Genomic DNA, 19,469 nt, shown 5'->3' on the forward strand with positions numbered 1-19,469 from the left:
TGTCACCTTTTTTTTGGGGCTCATCTCATTTTTGTTGCCAGTCTTTAGTGCCATCTTTTATTATTATACCCTTGCATTTAGCTTTATCAAGTTAAATTCCAATACCTCTTTCTTTGTTCCTTTGCCAATTAATCTCCCTCTTTTTATTCCTTTATGGATTGTAACACATAAAGTATAACATAAACATTGTTATTTAAAGTCTTCAAGTTTAGTTTGAGTTAAAGTTTCATATATTTCATTACTATGGCTTTTCTGCCAAAACATTAAAGTGACTGCAAAAGTGCAGTTTAAAACCCAAATGGTCTTTTAAAACGTGACCTCCTTGCAGTTGCAAAGTTGGACAGAGCTCAACATTTTCCGCGCCTTGCATGCAAATTCACAAATAAAAAATTCGCGCCACGACACAGAGCATGGAAGATATACCAATCCCATTGCTCAAATACCTTATAAATGAACACGTTTGTTACGTTTTATTATGTAAAGAAATACCTAAAACATACTTAAAATCTTATTTAAGAACGTCGGTTAATAATTTGACATCGGTTTTCTTAAAAAAGGGCGTTATTTAGTTAAAGTACGTGACTACATTTTATACACCTTCCAGGACTTTCCAGTGGCGCGGGAAATGAACATAGTGCTTGCTGGCTGCAGCTGCAGGTCCTGCATTGTTCACTGCAGAGCTGCTGCACGCTGTAACTCTGTACTTCTGTTTATGTGCAAAGACTATTAAAAGAATAATGCCTGCCACCCGCTCCAAGGTAAGAAAAACAACCTAACATTTTCATAACATTTTGCATAATCAGCACTATTGTGTTTTATTGCTTTTTGATTAAACTTCCTGTTATGACCACTTTGTGACGGTTAGGTTACAATTTAAATCCCACGTTACTTACTACCAACGGTTAACTTCTCTAACGTTTATTCAACGACTTTACTGACCTGAAACAGGATCAAATCAAGCAATCAAAGGATGTTAATGTTATTAAAATTGGCAAAATAAGCTATAACTAGTCTGTTGAATTATATAAGATAAAAATGAAGTTGCACCATTTAGGAACGTAAGTCAACTTACAAAAGTAAAAACTCGCCGGTAATGCTAGCTTGTTAATAGAAATAAAAGGGTCCATAACTTCACAATGCTTACATCTGGCTTGGTTTGCCAACAGGGGTGTGTCCAAGGGCGCAACTAAGTTAGACCTGAAACATGAGTTTATCGATTAACTCACCCAACCATTTAACAGTTATAACACCTTGACAAATTAAATAAGTAACGGTTAAGGCAAAAAACAAATGATTGATTCCATCTTTTTAAACGTTAATCTGTAATGGTAACATTAAACCGAACTGATAATATCAGTCACCTGATATCTTCAGTTAATATGTAAGTGATAATGTACAGCAGACAGGTAGTTATTGCAAAATAAACCCATATTGAGTAACGTTGAATCATCCTGAAGGGTTTATTTGGTGGTATGATCTGCTTGCTGTACATTATCTTGCTTATTACACAAGTACTTGCTAAATAGATAGATTATTTAAATCAAAATATTGATTTGATTTCTGATTTTGTGGTCTGTAATTCACAGCAGCAGTCTGCTATTGAGGAATAACAGACTGTAGAATACTGTAGTTGACCAATTAGAATTGAGTATTCGACCAAGCCATGTAATTATGAAGTCTAATGTTCTGTATTAACCATAGGTATTAACACAGAAACCTCCCTGTGCACTTTTATAGCCCTTTGTGAAAGGCTCTTATGTTTTCTTAACTTACCTGTATCACTTACAGACACTGGCAACCCAGTCTCTGTCCACCAGGATGAGTCTGAGGAGCTTCCGCGAGGTCCCTCTGGTGCGAATGGAGTCCTCCTCCTCGTGCTCTGATGACAGCTGTGACAGCTTTGGCTCCGATGGAGGCTTCGCAAACACGGTAAGGATAAAATATCTAAAAGTCTTCCCATTCCTATCAAATGTTGGTGAATATGTGGGGTCTTTGCAACACCATCTGTAACTAAAAATTGTGTCTGTGTTTCAGAGGAGCAACTTGAGGCCAACGAGGAGAATGGCGGCTAAACCAAAGGTGTTTAAATCTTCATCAGAGGAGGATGCTTGCAGCGGGTTTGACGAGAGTGTCATCAACAGTCGGATGAAAGCCATGGTAAGGTTAAAGGAGAACTATGATCGCAACATATTTAATTTTCTTCATGAGAAAGCTTTGTCTAAGCATTTATCACATTTTCTTTCAGAAAGTAGTCTCTGACTCTCCGAGACGTGGCCGCAGGTCCACCGTTCTGAAGGTTGCAATGACATTTCCCACCAAGAAGGTGGGCAAGAAGAGGCCTGCATCTGAACCGCTCCCTCAGCCGAAAGTACAAGACTCCGACTCTGAGGGAGAGGAGAACTTCATTAACAAGAGAGCCCTGAATATCAAGGAGAACAAAGCAATGGTACAGTTAGCTCTGTTTATTTAACATTGACAGCATGTGGTTCTTTAAACTGAACTCTAACCAGAACACTCTTATTACTCTCTCTATTGTCCTTTGTCTACTCATTCACTCATAATTTATTCTTCTTTTTTTTTTTTAGCTTGCCAAGCTCATGGCAGAGCTGAATAAAGTTCCTGGACTCTTCCCAGGACGGACAGCAATGTCCGCATCCACTACGGTAATTAAACCTGACAATAAATATTTACACACATCACTGCACAGGCTGTTTTCCTTTTATAGTTATACCCACGGAAAGTAATGCAATCACAGAAGTTTACTAGATTTGTCATATATTGTCAGACATCGTACAAACACATCGTTGCTGTCTGTTGATCAGTACTTTTTTTAAATGTCTTCAGCCTCGTCAGGCCCCTCGCCGCTCCATGGCAACTCCTAGAGCTCTCAGGAGAAAATCAGAGCGCCTGTCTCGACCCCACACACGGTCCCGCACACTGGTGGACGGACCTCCCAGCCCGCCTCCAGAGGAAGAGCCAGAGGACAAGTTCAGTCTGGTCCGCAAGAGCCGCTTCTACGAGGAATTTGACGAGCCAGTGAGTCATCACAAACAGTCTTTGTTGCCCTTTACTTTGCATCAAATTATTGTCCTATACAGTACAGACACTAACTGCTTTTATTTCATGTGCAGCCCCGCCGCCGTTCCTTCACCGGTATGAAGGCCATCCCTCATGTAGTGAGGCCTGTGGACGACATCACAGAGCTCGAGCTGCAGAGGATCTGCACCAACGTGCGGGAGAAAGTCTACAACAGAGACACTGTAGGTCCCACCGTCACTGTTATGATTAAAAGATTTGAGCAAATGCTTGTATAGCTCTTTGGCTGAATTAAAACATTTTTTTCTCTTATTTTTCAGGGATCCACTTGCCACCAGTGCCGCCAGAAAACAACAGACACCAAAACCAACTGCCGCAATCCAGAGTGTATGGGAGTGAGGGGTCAGTTCTGTGGGCCCTGTCTCCGTAACCGCTACGGAGAGGAGGTCCGCGATGCTCTGCTTGATCCTGTGAGTATCTAAACGTACAAGCTTTTTTTTTTAAACACTTGTATTCTAATGTGGTGGCTTAAAGTGCTTGAAATTAAGGTTGTATAGGACACCAGGGCTATTAACAGACACATTTTGAAACGCATAATTTTTATTTCTCTTCCGTAAGGGTGTCACAAAACACAATTTTGGTTGTTTACAGCACAAACACCTTGTTCAATGTGACAAAGAAGTGAAATACTCAGTGTACAGTATGTTATGTATATAAATATGTAATAAATCACAGCTGTAAGGTGCTGGAAAAGATTGACAATGCACTAAAAATGCTTGAAACAGTGTTTGTGAGTCTGACTGACGTGTTCATCCTTGTTCCCGGTAGGAGTGGCAGTGTCCGCCATGCAGAGGGATCTGCAACTGCAGCTTCTGTCGTGCCAGGGACGGCCGCTGTGCTACAGGAGTGCTGGTGTACCTGGCTAAATATCATGGATACGATAATGTGCACGCCTACCTGAAAAGGTGACTGAAACATTTGTATAATTAGAAATTTGTGTGCGTTTGTTTGTTGTGTCTATTTTTAACACAGAGGGTTCTCTTTGTCTTCTGTGCAGCTTGAAGAAGGAGATGGAGGAGGAGAGCGGCGAGTGACGTGTGGAGGAAGGAGCTGCTCCTGATTCTGATCCCGATCCCGGACCTGACTGACATTCTCTATGACCATTTTTAGATACGCACAGTCCTAATATTGTTCACGGCGTTTCAAGCATTATAACACAATGCTCATTGTTCCTGTTTGTGAAATTTCACAATGTTTTAGCGTTGACTGACATCTGGAGGAGGCGCACACAGCCAGGCCTCTCCAGCCTAAAGCTTGCTTTGTTTATGTTCTGCCACATATTTTCCTGCCTGTTTTTAAAGAGCTGAGCCGTCATTAAGACTGGTTGATTGTAAGCGAAGGTGGACCAAATGAAATTTTAGGAAAATGCCACAACCATAAGTTTCCCAAACATTCCTCTGTGATTTGAAATGTTTAATGATGATTGATGTACATATTCACATTACCTGTAAGCTAAATCATCCTTCCTGCTGCACAGAAATCAGGCTTGTTTAGATGATATACTGTATTTTACATTGTTTTAAATGTATACATTTTACGCTGCCCACTTGGACATGAATTTGGATTCATTAGTGCCTTTTTTTTCTTGCAAATTTATGCTTGTGTTTTTACAAGTTGTGTACAAAAAAACAATGTTTTCTGTGGTTGGGGTGTCCTGTAGAAGTGGCCCAGTGATCTGCATGCTGCTGAGGTGGTGCAGGTGGAAAGGGCATAGACTCTGGGGTCCACTGCGTCTCACTTCTAAACCGAGAGGAACTGTGTGATATACTACAGCGCCTGGTTAAATATCCTTCATTAGATAACTGTCACTAATGGTGTGGAAACAATTAGCACACTCTAATGGGAATCTCATACCTGTAAATCATTTTATCCTGTTAAAGCACATTCCCGCTCTGCTCCAGTCTCTTTGGCTCATTTTCTGCCTTACACTGTTAAGTAGGAATGGTTGAAGGTGCCACTGAAGTGGCAATAGAGTTATGGCCTGCATTTTCTGTTCAGAAGTGCGATACTCTACGCCGAATGACATGGAATTAACCTTTGTGTCGCTCATCGTGGAAATGTACTTCATTCGACCTGCACCAGGACGCACTCACATATCATACTGTTTCAAAATAATCAACGGTTGAGATTTCTTCTTCAGTGTAATGGCAGGTGGAGGTTATATTACTGCTGCTTGTGTTTATCAGGCAGGAAGAGTAATGCTGATGGGGTTCTCTGCTGTGGTGATGCTTGCTTTGTGCTCGTTGGGTTTACTGTACATTTTCATTAAAGTGTTAATCGCTGCAGAATCATGTTCTCAATTTTCTTTGACTTGACCATCGCTCCATCAGGAACAGTGGCAGCTGTAATTACTGCTATTGGAACATGGAGGAGAAATGGTGATGGAGGATGTTAAGCAGAGTGAAGGCTGGAAGTTTATTAACATTTCCACCACTGTTAGAATACAATGTGTGGTTATAGCAAGTTTGAATCCCTAATTTTATCTAGTCAAAAAGGTGACACCAGTTGAATTGGGCTAAATACACGGTTACAGAGTAGAACAGCACTAAGCTGCATTTAAGGTGCCACACAAACAAATATAATGATAGATGAATGATAAATTGATAACTTCTGGGAAGACAAACTTGTAGATATCACCATGAAACTATCCCCAGCTAATAACATTTCTTGACGAGTGTTATTGTATTAAGGTTAAGTTAAAATTAGTAAATTGTCTTATTAAATATGTGCTAATTTGTATATATTTTCCAGAAAAAAAATCTGAACATTGGATGAAGCCGGCTTCAAAATTCTTGGTTAGTTTTGCTGACAATTCAGATTTTGGAGTTTTGGATATATCTTTTTTAAATCATATATCAGAAATTACTGAGAAATGCCAATAAAAACGTGGTTGTCTTGCTTTTAAGTATAAAATGCTATAACACCATATTATAGATAGGAATGAAACTGGAAAGCTTGGTGTATGTAAGTGCAACTGAAATTGAGATTTTAACTATATGTATTGTAATATTCCATACAGTACAGGTGAATAGGGTAGATATTTTTAACTAATAGACAGCAACATGTAACCTCCCTGGTTGATAACTTAGATTAAGGCGTAAGTTTTTAACGTTAACGTTTAATTTTGCAAGTCAGTTTTTATCTCATGCTAACTTTTGTTGAATTTAGGAGAAACCTACAGATACAAATAGACTAATTGTAGCAACAATAAACATCTAAATGTGTCCTTTGGATGTTTTCTTGCCTCCAGTCTGAAAGAAGACATGTTGTGGATGCAAATAATCCAAAATTTTAGAAATTACTCACTGCATGAAAAAATATGCTTCTGCCTTTAGTGTTTCTGTCAGGAAAGCAACAGGAAAGTATGTTCACTGCCTTGCACAATTTAATGTTATTCAGTAAATAAAAAATAATGTTGAAATCAGGTAGGGTAGCAAACAGTGATTGTTTTATCTGAAATTAAAATTATTCTTTTGATTAAAAGTATAGTTTATAAAATATGAAAATTGCCTATTTTAAATTTTCAGAAGCAAAGGTGACATCTGACCAACTGTACAAACCCAAACATATTCAATGTAAAATGCTCTGAACTACAAAAGGCATTTACATTTTGGAGGGAAAAACACAAACATTTTTCAAAATTGTTGTTGTTGTTGCATTAAAATCAAGTCTAGTTTTTTAAATTAGTAACTAAATGCTTTCTGTGCAGTACAGTATTTAGCTCCATTACAATTTTTAGTAGAAAATGTCGCTGTGGCAGGCGAATAGGTGTCTGACTTTATGTCTTTGTGGTCTTAGTCTCACAGTGGCTCTGAGAAGATTTATTCTGTGTTCACGTTTTGGTTCTGGAGGCTGGTGCTAGGATCTGGCTCAGGGAATGAATATATATGTGTGTTGCTGGGAAGTTTATCTGCACAAAATTGACTTTGCCTTCTCACACACCCAGGTCGTGGACAAATGTGCAAAGGGAACCCCACACCCACCATGACTCAACATCCAGACTTTGAAGCAGTGTCCATTGGTCTTCCAGGTCGAGTCTGCACACATGGTCCAGTACTGAGGTGACTTTAAATTCACAAATAAGATTTTTCACACAGAACCAGCAGAAATGCCTTATAATGATCCCATGCAGGATCATTATATGTGCAGATTGATCCTATAACTGCTCTACTTAATCAATGGATGTTTTAATGATAATTAATTAAATAATTATTGGATTGCAGATGCAGCGATGACATTACCTGGAAAATGCACTTTTATCTCATCTCATTTTACAAATTCAAATCAGACTTACTGTTTGCTTTATGTCATTTATGGTGCTGGATAAAATAAAACACATTATTAGCCTTCTGCTATTTAAACTATCAATCAATAGTAAAATGATGCGCTGCACACACAAACACACACACACACACACACACACACACACACACACACACACACTTTACTTTATCTGCCATGTTTCTCTTTCTTGTTATCAGCTCATTCGTGGCCCCTGTGGCCACACAGTTTGTCTGGATCGGCAGTCCAACACTAAATGACATGCATTTCACAGCAGGTGTTGCAATGTGTTTGAGGTAAATGAAATGTGTTTTAGTCATATGGCTGGTCTTCACAGTCAAAGGTAGCTAATTACCTAGTCCTTATTTGACCCTCTCATGTATTACAATTAAAGGAGTGATGTGTAGGATTTATCTAATGGGGATATTACAGATTGTAACCAACTGAACACCCCTCCCCCGACCCTCCCTTGGAGAACTATGGTGGATTTTAGGTAACAACAGAACAAGAGCCAGTGTTTGGTTTGTCCATTCTGGGCTCCTGTAGAAACATGGCAGACTCAGTGGAAAGGACCCGCTCCCTGTGTAGATATGCAGGGTTTTTTCTCAGATTAACAAAAACAATTCTTAGTTTCAGTTGATTATACAAGTGACAATTTAATTACGGATATCATATTCCATTTTAGCCAATATATCACCCTGATGAGTTTGGTGGCAAAATCGATAACGTGATGTAATTATATAACGTAATGTCTGTACGGTAAACCTGGAGCCAGCAGCTGGTTAGCTTAGCATGAAGAAAGGAAACCATGGATGCATTAAGATTAAACAGAGAGACAGCTAGCCTTTTAAACAAATTAAATACATTAGTGTTAGTGAGTTTTAGGGGATAATTTCTTACCGTTGGACAGACCCCGGCTAGGTGTTCTCTCTGTCTGCCGTTGTTCCCCGGTGGCTTTGGATAAAAGCGCTATATAAGTGCACTCCATGGTGGAACGATTTACCAAAATCCATCCAATCTGCACAGTCTCTCTCAAGATTGCAAAGACCCGGCTCTTATGTAAACACCTTGAGTTTGTTATCGACTAATTACTACATAGTCAAGTCGAGTGATTGAGCCATTTAATGGTTTTTAGTCACTTTCTAGAAACAGTGTGTGTGCAAGTGAATAAAGTGACTAAACTGTAACGAGCTCAGAAGATTAAATAACTTACAAATCTGATAAGCAGTCTGCTATCATCACTAATTCCTTTTTAATTATTATCAAGTTTGTAAATCTGGTGTGTATTGATTACACAACTGTTGGCACAACAATGACACAAAACAATAAATAGAATATTATTGATGCTGCAGTTCGACACAGATATCGACACAACAATAAAGAACATAAAAAATGCCGGGTCATATTTTACCAGGCACACAAAAGGATAATTAAATACAATAATTAATAACCAGTTTATTGCATACACGTGTAGTAATTGTTATATTTTGTCCAGTAGAGCAATATATATGGAATAGTTAATTAAAACACTAATTATGGTAAATACTTACCATGACCGCACAGTTGAACTGACCCCTCTCTGACACAAATACATAGTAAATATATTGCAGTTTTTTATTGACTGTACTGCATTTATGTGATGGTATTTATACATAAAAATCATTACTACATGATGCTCATACTTTGTAACTTCTAATAAACAACTCCTCTTTTTTTCCCTTCAAAAGGAACATTTCAAAAACCATTATTAGTATAATAAAGATGCACTTGAAAATACTAGTCCTGGATTAAATACCAATGATCATCCACTTTGGGGTGATGAATATTTAGGGAAGTAATTGTTTACAACGCTCAAGCATTGAGCTGATCTGGTAATCAGGCTATGAAATACAATATTTATTCATTAGAGCAGATTTAATGAGGCCTTGCGGCGCTAATTATGAAAACCAGTGTAGCAGTAAATGAGTAGCGCACGGTGGCGGGCTGCGGGGTACCTGTAAGGAGGGACTGGGGGTTGAAGTGCCCTGAGTGCCATGGCACACTGAGCAGCAACACGCAGCCCTGACTGTGGCCGTCCAGCCCACAGCTATACATCACCGGACCTGCAGACAGGTCGCAGATGGGCCCCACTTCCCAGCATGCCCTGCTCTCCTGTACCTCCAGGAATAAAGCCTGGATTTCCCCCAAAGCAACCTAATGTCCAGATTATCCGTTTTTATCGCACGTCAGCAGACAACAAAGTGGGAAACGTGAGAACAGTGGTGCTTGAGGTGGACATGCTCGGCGCAGTGAGGCTTTCAAATATTGTGTCACTGATCTACTGCCAGCCATAAAGCTGAAACAGGTTCAGCGCTTATTCTGCAATTTCTATTTGTATGCAGGTCTTGGAGATATGTGGTAGGATTTCACAGCATAATATGGGTTTTGATTGACTGATATTTTCATTATGGCTGCAGGGTAGCGTGAAGACTGTTAATTTGCTTGGGAGTCCTGCAGGTCTACGGTGATTGTAGTAGAGCCAAAAGAAAAGCTGAATAAATGAAACTCACAGGGCACAATCACAATCTGTGGGTCAAAATCAACTGATTAATTATAATTTAGAATCAATCTGTCAGGCCTCTGTAATAAACACCCTTTCAGGCTTGCTGCTTAATAACCAGCTTTACATGGTACAAATGTAACGTGGTATACTGCGATACAGGCAAAAAGGCAGAGGTGTTACAGAGAAAACGTATGGGATAATTGGATAAATACAGATCCTGATGATAAAACGAGGAGTTATATCGACTGTTTCGTCATTTCTTTTGATGTAGCTCAGTAAGACAACTTTCCACACAAGAATCTCCCTCCTGCCTCTGACCTCTACATCCTGGAAAGTGTAGTGAGGAGAGTGCTGTTAAATGCACAGTGAGTGACTCTGGGTGGCAGGAGGCTTATGACATGTTCCTTTCCTCCTGTTCCAGCCTGCAAAGTGATGGAAACAGCAGTTTGGTCCAGGTGTCAGGGACATTATCAAAGAAAAGGGCTGCCTGCAGTTGCTCCATCTCACAGGAAATTGCCAACTCACCCTAACAAAGAAAGGCATAAGTGCACTTGCTGCTGCCTTCAAGGGGAGCATGATAAGATGACATTATAAATACAGAATTGTTCATGGAGGTGGAGGGGCAGCCACATCAGGCAGCTGAACTTGACAATTCTGTTTTTTGTGTGCGTCTAAAGCCCATATGGGGTTTATCTAAAACAAAATCAGCTTCTTATCCACTTGGGATTCATACATTTCGTGTTAAGCTGTAATTGTGAATGTTTGTATATGAAAGAACTCAAAGCTTTATGTAGTTTACAACTTCAGCTGCAAGAGGAGGAAGACAACTGACAGAGAAAAAAACTATACAGAGCATATGGAAATCATGCAAATTACATTATGCATGCTTAAAATACAATGAGTTTGCTGTATATAATCCGTTAACAGTGAGCCAAAAATAATAATGTTGAATTTTCATGTTTCTGCACATTTTGCACAGTATAAAATAGGGCTGCAGAAAACAATTGCTTTCATTATTTCATTTCATTGTTATCCAAATATTTTCTTGATTCATTGTGTATAAAATGTTACAAAATCATTTTAAAATGTCCATCCCAGTTGCTCTAAGTTCAAGTTGATGTCTTTTAATGTTTTGTTTCGTCAGTGTAATACCAAAAGATGCTCAGTTTAATATAATATAAAATAGACAAAAGCAGGAAATCTCCATATTCAAAAGGCAGAAAACAGCATTTTCTACAATTTTTGCATGAAAATTTAATCAAATATCAAAATAGTTGATTATTTATGCCGACTGACTAAGCAATTAGTTGACTAATTATTGCAGCTATAATATATACAACATGCATGATGGAGGTTTTGATTGCATATTCAATTAGACACAAAGTCTTTTCCACCAAAATACTTAGGAGTGGTCGTTGTCAGAACGATTTTTTTTTTAAAAAGAAAGAAAGAAAGGAAATAAGCCAATGTAATACATGCTTATGCTAAATAATGTGGACACGCTGCTACTGCTCATCAGTTCACTCTCATGATTCATAGTTCTGCATGGCACCTGAAGGGGGAGCTCTAATACAGGCAACTTGCTGCACTTTATCTTCCTTCAACTTTCAACAAGTCTGCAGGAAGTGGAGAAGAAAGTGAACGGGCTATCTGAGGTTTACCTCAAGTATCAGATACATTTAACTAAATAAAAAGACACTTTTAAAGAGTCTCATAGCTTAAAATCAGTACGGTTTGGTGCACATTTTGCCTCAAAAAAGAAGAGGTTGAGACTGTTTTTGCACCTGCAGCATCCAAGCTGAATATTCAGCGATGTGACAGGAGGACGATGACATTGTCTGTGCACGGTGTTGTGAAACTTCACATTCAATTACCTGGAGGAGTCCAGCACAGCAGCACACTTTGACTGTAGGAGGGGGAGGTGGGTGTAATTATGACCAGGGGAACACAGGGCTGTAATCTGTAAATCTATTCTTACCCTAAGTGAGAACTGGTACATTGGATTGATTTTATTGAGATCATACATTATAAATGGGGCATGGAGGAGCTTACAGCCTTGAGATGGTGGTGCTCACGTGCTTCATTAATTTTTACTTCATTAACTCTCTCCTTCAGACCCTTCAACTCACAATTCATTGCCGACCATGAATCCAGACTCACAGGCAAATGGACAAGCCCGGGACGACTTTCAGTGGAGTGGATACACTGAAGTAACGCTGTCAAAACAAATCAGTAACACATGAAATATACATAACCTCAGATCAATCCGTAGTCATGCGTTGAACTTGTGGCTTTACATAAAAAAAACCCAAACATGTTCATAAAGAGTAAAAGTATTCATTCCAGTCACAATAAGATGAAGTGCTATATCAATTTAGCTGTCAGAAAGTCATTATGGCCACAGAAACAAAATGCATTTGAACAAAAACACTGAGGAGAAAGAGTTCACCAGAAATCTTATACATACAGTGGGTCTTGTTAATTCCGACTATTGACAACAGGGCATTTTGGAACAATTATGAGTGTCACTGTTATTTTCAAAAATCAGAGACTGGTTTAAAATCCAGCATGATAATTACAGAGTCACATCTTTATATAGCGACTGTATTCCTGCAGTGTGATCACTTATTTCCGTGTTTACCACTTCACAAACCAAAAGGTGCTGCGGCAGTGGGCCTTTGTTTCACAGCAAGGTGTTTCAGAAAAAATTCCCCTTGGGCCCCTTTAGAATGGGCCATTTGTTTAATATTATAGCCTTAAACCCAACAATATCAATCAGTCATGAAAGCACCTATGCATGCTGCTCTGCTCTGCGTCACCATTAACTCCAGACAAGTGACGGCCTTCGCTGGCTTGCAAGGCGAGAGGAGGGAGGGTGTGCCGAGGTAAAGAGGGATAAATGGATGGTGTTGGTTTTCTTTTGACTGTTTTTTTTCTTTCTATTTTTTAAGTGGAAGTGCGTGTTTCGTTCTGAACAATAGGTGCAGAACTGAGAAAAGTTGTGGATTTTAACTAAACACATTTACTCAAACACAATTTGAAGGTATTTATTCATTTCATACAACTTTATACTTCCACTTCTCTTTTATTTTAAAGCTTTAATAACTAGTTTTGATCCTCTCGTGTTTATTTAAATGTTGTATCAATAATCGTATTGCTCTATGATATTACTAAATGTATATCATTATAGGTGACGCCACCCAGCTGTATATAAATGAGCTCCGCCTTTACCAGCTGCAACATTAAAGCGATGTAATAAATGCATCAATAATTATTAGAGATGCTCAATATGTATGCTTTTTCAACCCATATCGATAAATCCTTGTTTCTCATGGCTGATTCCAATAAGATAACCAATAATTTCACAATATTCATTTTAAAAACAAGTTCAGAATCTGTAATTGAGGGGTCAGAAAGTCTTAGATGTAGTGAGCAAAGATGGATGATTTCATATTTAATTGTTCAGACCAAACACAACAAAAACTCTTGTGTTCTTTTGATTTTTCTAGTAAAATACTTTTTTTTAGAGTGTTTTGCTTAAGAATTCAAATTAACACTGACATTATCTGTCAAATCAGACATGTCAATATATTAAATACTCAATACTACTGACCAGCTTTGTATTATCTGCCAATAAATTATTTGCTATAATTGAATTATTAGAATAATATAATATACAATATAAATTCACCATAAGTAGTTCAGATAAATATATCACGCATCCCTAAAAACATGATCAAATAATACAATATATAAGATTCTGCAACAGGCCATTCTGCATGATGCTTTTACTCAAGTAAAAAATCTGAATATTTCCTTCACTGGCTGAGTCTGAGTGTGTTTGGTGTTTTCACTAAAGCTGCAGGTGAGAAACAGTCTGTGAGATGAAATGTGAGATTACTGTAAAGATCCCCTCCAGAGAGACATGTTTTAATACATATATAATACTCCTCTCAGGGTACTGATTTGTGTCTGCCATGTTTTTCCCCCCATATAACTAGTTCAATTACTTCATTAAGAATACTTCTTCTCCCTTGTTGAAAAATGCAGAATATATGAATATGCAAACATGTTCACTAGTGCCTCATACTTCATCCACTCTCAGTGTAAGCATGCACATCCACACTATGAATACTAGGTGCTGGCCAGAAGAACATGAGAAATAGAGACTGCACACTAGATAATACTCTCATGAACATTATTTATTTATTTTACCACGAACGTGACGGTTTTAGCGTCATGCATCTGCAGACCTGAAGAAGTCTGAATAGACGCATGATGCTTGAAATGTTACCTTGATGGCAACATAAAGAAATATTATGATGATGGGAGTATTATCGAGTGTGCAGACTGTTTTTCTTTGTTGTTTTTCTAGTTTGGGATCATGCAAAACTAGTAGATGTGACAAAAATCCTGCTCAAATGTTCATGTTTTACACTCTTTAATTTTAATTTAATAACTCTTTGATTTAAGGTAAGCACAGAAAACATTTCCTCCTTGTGAAAACTTCTTCTAGGGTCAAACTCTGCAACTATGGTCAAACATTCAAAACAATAAGCAATACACATTTTGAGTCAAAGACATAGTTAAAGTCAATCATGCATATTTTTTACCCTATGAGGCTAAAATATCCTTACATGCTGAATCTGAGGCTTTGCTATGTGGCTTGAGTGCATCTGCGTTGAGTCCCGTATGGAACCTGTGAAGTTATTCAAGCTTCAAACCTGTTGTCAGACTCTTCCCTCACTGAGCATGAGAACAACACACATCAGTGAGCAGGCGCTAAGTGCTTCTCCTCTGAGGCAGCATAAACTTCTTAACATTTCAAATCTGTTACGACAGCTGTCCCGCAGAACATTTGTGAGCTCTGTTTCACCACACATGTTGAAATGATGATTCCCTCATTACATTTGCCATCAAACAATATCTCCAAAGCTAACAGTTGACAAAATCCAGTTAAAACATTCGAGGGGGAAAGCTCTTAAAGGAAGAATTAATGGGAGCAAAAGAAAAACAGCTCTTAGACAATTAGCACCAGAGACCACTCTATAATCTTAAGATTATTTTCACCACTTAAAAGCAGCACACATGGTTTGTATTGTGGCGGGGCAGAATGAACAACACTTGAGTGGATTTGATTTGGTCTCCCTAATCTGCATTTCCTTTAACATGCCTTTCTTCTGTTCCAAAATGTCAGCGTTGATCAAATCCAGCTGGAATAAGCCAGTGTGTGTCATCCCAGTTGCAAAATCCTTCACAACATTTTTCCCAAGAAGAGAGAAGAAAGCGTTTGTTCTGAGACGTGTTTCTAGTTGTCGCTTGTGACTCAGTGTTTATTTAATTTTCTTTGTGTGTGTTTTTGTGCATAAATCCTCTTGAAGTGAAGATGCATTTTACTGGAATCCCTAATATATGTATGTATACTGTAAGTGTTGCAAACATTTAACCCATAATGTAAACATCATTTTTCTGCAATAAAGTATTAGGGCAACTGTAGAAAGAAAAAAAGAAGTATGTCTTGGGAGGGGCAAAAATCTGCGGGAAAAAAAAGATTTCCAAAATGAAAGTCCATATTTACAATCTTACAAAACGAAGCGATGAGGAACTTAAAAAAAAAAAAGATTACATTTTATTTTTTATTTTTATTTTTTAATTTTATGACTTCATAATATGAATATTCAGATTTTTTCTTGTAAATTGGTTGTTTTTTCTGGAAAATGTAATAGTTTAAAGTGGCTGGACACTAAATTCAGAGCTTATGGATCGCCTGCATGCGGCACATGGCAGTTGCAGAGCTGGCGGCTAGGCTAACAGTGCTAACGCCAGTGCAAAGTCCTAAGAATAGCACAGTAGGATCAAAGCTAACAGTGTAACCTGAGGTGGAACTAGTGGGTGGCCATTAGGCCTCTGCAACAATCGTGTGTGTCTTGAAGGCGTTATTATCGATAACTGCTGTATGAAAGCAGTGCAGAGCGGTGGCGAGTGGGACACACATACAAGCACTAACATGCACATACGGCCAAACTGGCTTCCTGAACAATTTGTTGTTGTTTGAACAGAGAATCTCAGATTAAAACCTATTTTATACAGTCTATGATTAAAACACACAGCGGGTGTGTGACTTCATTCTCAGGTCAGGACACCATTACTCCACTATATCTTTACATAGTAAATAGTTATTTACTGCTATATTAATGTTCTGAATGTCCTGTACAGGCATGTTTTTTATTCTTAATGTCACAGAATATCTTTTGATTTTTTCTTACAAATTTATGACAAACTCAGAGAATATTCAAGTTTTTAAAATTATTATTATTATTATTATTATTATTATTATTAATAATAATAATAATAATAATAATAATAATAATAATAATACATTTCATTTATATGCGCTTTTCTAACACTCAAGGACACTGTACAATAGTTTTAACAAGACAAAACAGGGAATGAAAACAAGACACAAGAAATAAAACAAAACAAAGAAAGTGAGGTACGGTTACAGAAAATAATAAAACAAAGACAAAAGGAAGTGCAGTCAAACGGCTAATTTGAACAGATGAGTTTTGAGTCTGGATTTGAATAGTGGGAGAGAGTCAGTGTTTCTCATAAAGTTGTTGTGGTTTCAATTGTTCTAAAATGTAGACAGATCTAACCTAAACATCATCTATTATTTAAAATATTATGGATTCTTACTCATTTCATCAAGACCTTCATTATATCTGTATATAGAGACGTCTCATCGATGACCCAAAAACAGACAATCTAGTCTCCCCGTATGAAATTATGAGTTAAAATGGAGTGAAATTAATCTACAATTCATTTTTCCAGAGAACCCCCAGGGCAATCCGGAGAGGGCCCTCAGGGGTCCCCAGACCTCACTTTGAGAACCTCTATATTGGATCAGGTTAACAGAAACATCCCAAAGCTATGTTCATTTAAATAACACGATGTATTTTTGTGGATATTAAAAAAAAAACTGTAATTGCAAAATCAGAAATTTAACCCTGGGGCTGGTTGCTTAACCAAACATGCTTTGGCTGGTTAGGCTTAGTCACAGAGGAAATGTCTGGCACACAGATTGAATTTGTTCTCTCTGAAGTCAAAGGCAGGAAAACAATTAAGTGTCTGCCGCACATTTCACTGTGTACCACTTGACACAGTTTTTCACATCACTGGGGCAATTGTCTGCAGAGAGAGACGAGACAAAGCCATTACTTCCAATGTCTCGAAAAGATGGCATTGTTATTTTCAGATTTTGAAACATTTCAATTAAGCCACTGATGGAGATAATAAACATAATGACGGGAGACTTGTACTGTTGTCTTTTGTGCTGTCACGTCCATTCTCAGGATGGTTACTGCTGTTAAACCAAGGTGCATCAGAGGGAGCTTTGGTCCCAGAGGTAGATAGGTGTGTCTGTGTGTGTGTGTGTGTGTGTGTGTGTGTGTGTGTGTCGCTATCCTCCAGAGCCCCTTCTTTGCCTCCTCAACCTTCGTCTTTCATTCAACGTCGAGTCCTTTCAAAACAAGGTGAAGTTCAGCAAAGTTTCTCTGCAGAGATGATCAAACAGTCACATCACTAATGGCGACGGGTGACAGGGCCAGTGAATACAGATCAGCTTTAATTGTGGTGGGTCTTACTGCCACTGTCTGTCAATCTGAGCCTTTGAATTGGTGAAAATTTGCTCTGTTCATTCTGTTAAATGACGTATCCAATTAAATGCTTTAGAATTCATGATCTTCAGTCAAGGTTAAATGAAAGCAGTTACTCCTGTCAGTAAGGTGATTAAAAGCTGACTACATCAGGCACATTTTGTGCAAAAATTTAAATTTGGAACTAAAGCATGAATCTTTATTCATTATGTGCAGTCCTGCTATATAAATGTCCAGCACGGTCGCTCTTAATCACCTTGTTCATTTTAAATCTCACTTTAGTCCTTTTTATTAAAAGGCATCCCGGTATTTAAATGACAGTGTTTTACATATTCAGATCAAACTGTGGACAATTCAAAGAACTTTCTCTTCAGCAAACACGTCTTTAAAAAGCACTTTTTAAAAATCTTTTTTTACACCACAAACCCACATGTTTGTTGTGGAGAAAAAAACTGGCTAAGACCTTGATAGCCAGCCAGTTTAATATAATATAATGCAAAATAATATTTGTCCCATTACCTTTTTAACTATGATTGAAAGGATAGAGCACTTTCTGCGCAGCAAAACAAAGAAAAAAATGTTTTTGACAATTGGTTTAAATGAACAAGTGCACCACAGCAAGGAAATTAATTTCCCTCCAGCAAGATGAATGTTGTAGCGGGTTATTAATGAGCATATAATGTGCTTGTGCAAGTAAGTTTTCTGTGTCGTGATAAATGTGACGATGGAGGTGAAGAGCATGTTGACTAATGAGTGTTGTCCAGGGATCTGATCTCAGTGCCCACTGGGGAGAAAGCAACCGTCTGGATTTCACACTCCACATGATGTTAATACCCCGAGGTCCAGCAGTCAAGCTGCTTGTTAAAGAATCACCTCTGTCATTTCTGCGTTCCCTCTGACCCGTCCACGTCCAGGTTCAATTTATACTGTATATAATTGAAAGTTGTGTACTCACAGCTTCTGATACGATCTTATTTGCTTTGAAACAGCATTAACTGGTGATATGAAGTCAAAATCAAAGTCCTCCTCGCCCCCCAGTGAGGCTGTAACCTTTGGGAACTAATGAGAAAACTAATATTCAACCTTAGGGTCCCATGCATATTTAATAATATCTAAAAAAAAAAAAGATTGTATTTGCCTGAGAAGTAAATTCTTAGCAGATGTCAAAATAAACAGGCAAATTAAAGGGACTGTTCACAAAACAAAACCAATGTGAATATACAGTATATGTTTGTTTTAATAAGAAAACCTGAGATTTACTATTTCCCTTAAAAAAAAAATCACATTTCCACCTATAGGTTGTTTGATTGCAGATGAAGATACGTCAAGCAGAAACAATCAAATGTAAACTTTTTATTCTTTGTCTTACATCTATTAAAACTGTCACAAACAGCCAATTACAATAAGGAAAAAGGGCAAAAATCAGATATGATTTTTTTTGTGTTTACACAAAGTGTATTGTAAAAATTCTGAGAATGAGCAGCAATTGTTTAATATTTTCATATGTATAAAGGAGGCCCAAAAATTTGACTTTGGATCAATTGTTCAAGCAGCTTTTTACGACCAATATTTACATTTCATGTTAGACAGCGACCTCTAGTGGTCGTAGTAATTATGACGAGAGCAAAGCAGGAGCTCAGGTGACGTAGTTTAAAGATTGAGAAACTCGGTTTAGGATGGTCGGGTGAAACAAACAAAAGACTTTGGCCGATGTTTGTGTTCCATTTGAAACAAAAAGTTAACGTGGAGTTATTTCAACTTTACGCAAAAAAAATTACCTATGTCACTTTCTACGACATGTACATAATCACGCAACCCAAGTGTCATAATAAAATGTTATCATTGTATGTTTCTGCAAACACAAATTTCCAGATGCAACCAGCTCTAAGTAACAC

General features: G+C 37.9%; 1 protein-coding gene across 1 annotated transcript; it reads left to right on the forward strand.

Moving 5' to 3' along the window:
• The first annotated feature begins 613 nt into the window (after positions 1-613).
• cdca7a (cell division cycle associated 7a) lies at positions 614-4,991 on the forward strand. The gene is made up of 10 exons (XM_059342960.1): positions 614-758; positions 1,789-1,929; positions 2,035-2,157; positions 2,246-2,446; positions 2,586-2,663; positions 2,845-3,036; positions 3,132-3,260; positions 3,357-3,506; positions 3,865-4,001; positions 4,094-4,991. Exons 1-10 carry the CDS (start codon positions 738-740, stop codon positions 4,128-4,130), a joined length of 1,209 nt encoding a protein of 402 aa, XP_059198943.1. The 5' UTR covers positions 614-737; the 3' UTR covers positions 4,131-4,991.
• Positions 4,992-19,469: the final 14,478 nt, after the last annotated feature.

The sequence above is a fragment of the Centropristis striata genome, chromosome 10 (genome assembly GCF_030273125.1).
Source record: "Centropristis striata isolate RG_2023a ecotype Rhode Island chromosome 10, C.striata_1.0, whole genome shotgun sequence".
Lineage (NCBI taxonomy): Eukaryota > Metazoa > Chordata > Actinopteri > Perciformes > Serranidae > Centropristis > Centropristis striata.

Bases quoted from the DNA above. Each gene is read 5' to 3' on its own strand.
- cdca7a (XM_059342960.1), top strand. From the start codon at position 738: ATGCCTGCCACCCGCTCCAAG. The intron at 2,158-2,245 runs GTAAGGTTAAAG...ATTTTCTTTCAG, and splicing joins ACAGTCGGATGAAAGCCATG to AAAGTAGTCTCTGACTCTCC. The intron at 2,664-2,844 runs GTAATTAAACCT...AAATGTCTTCAG, and splicing joins CAATGTCCGCATCCACTACG to CCTCGTCAGGCCCCTCGCCG.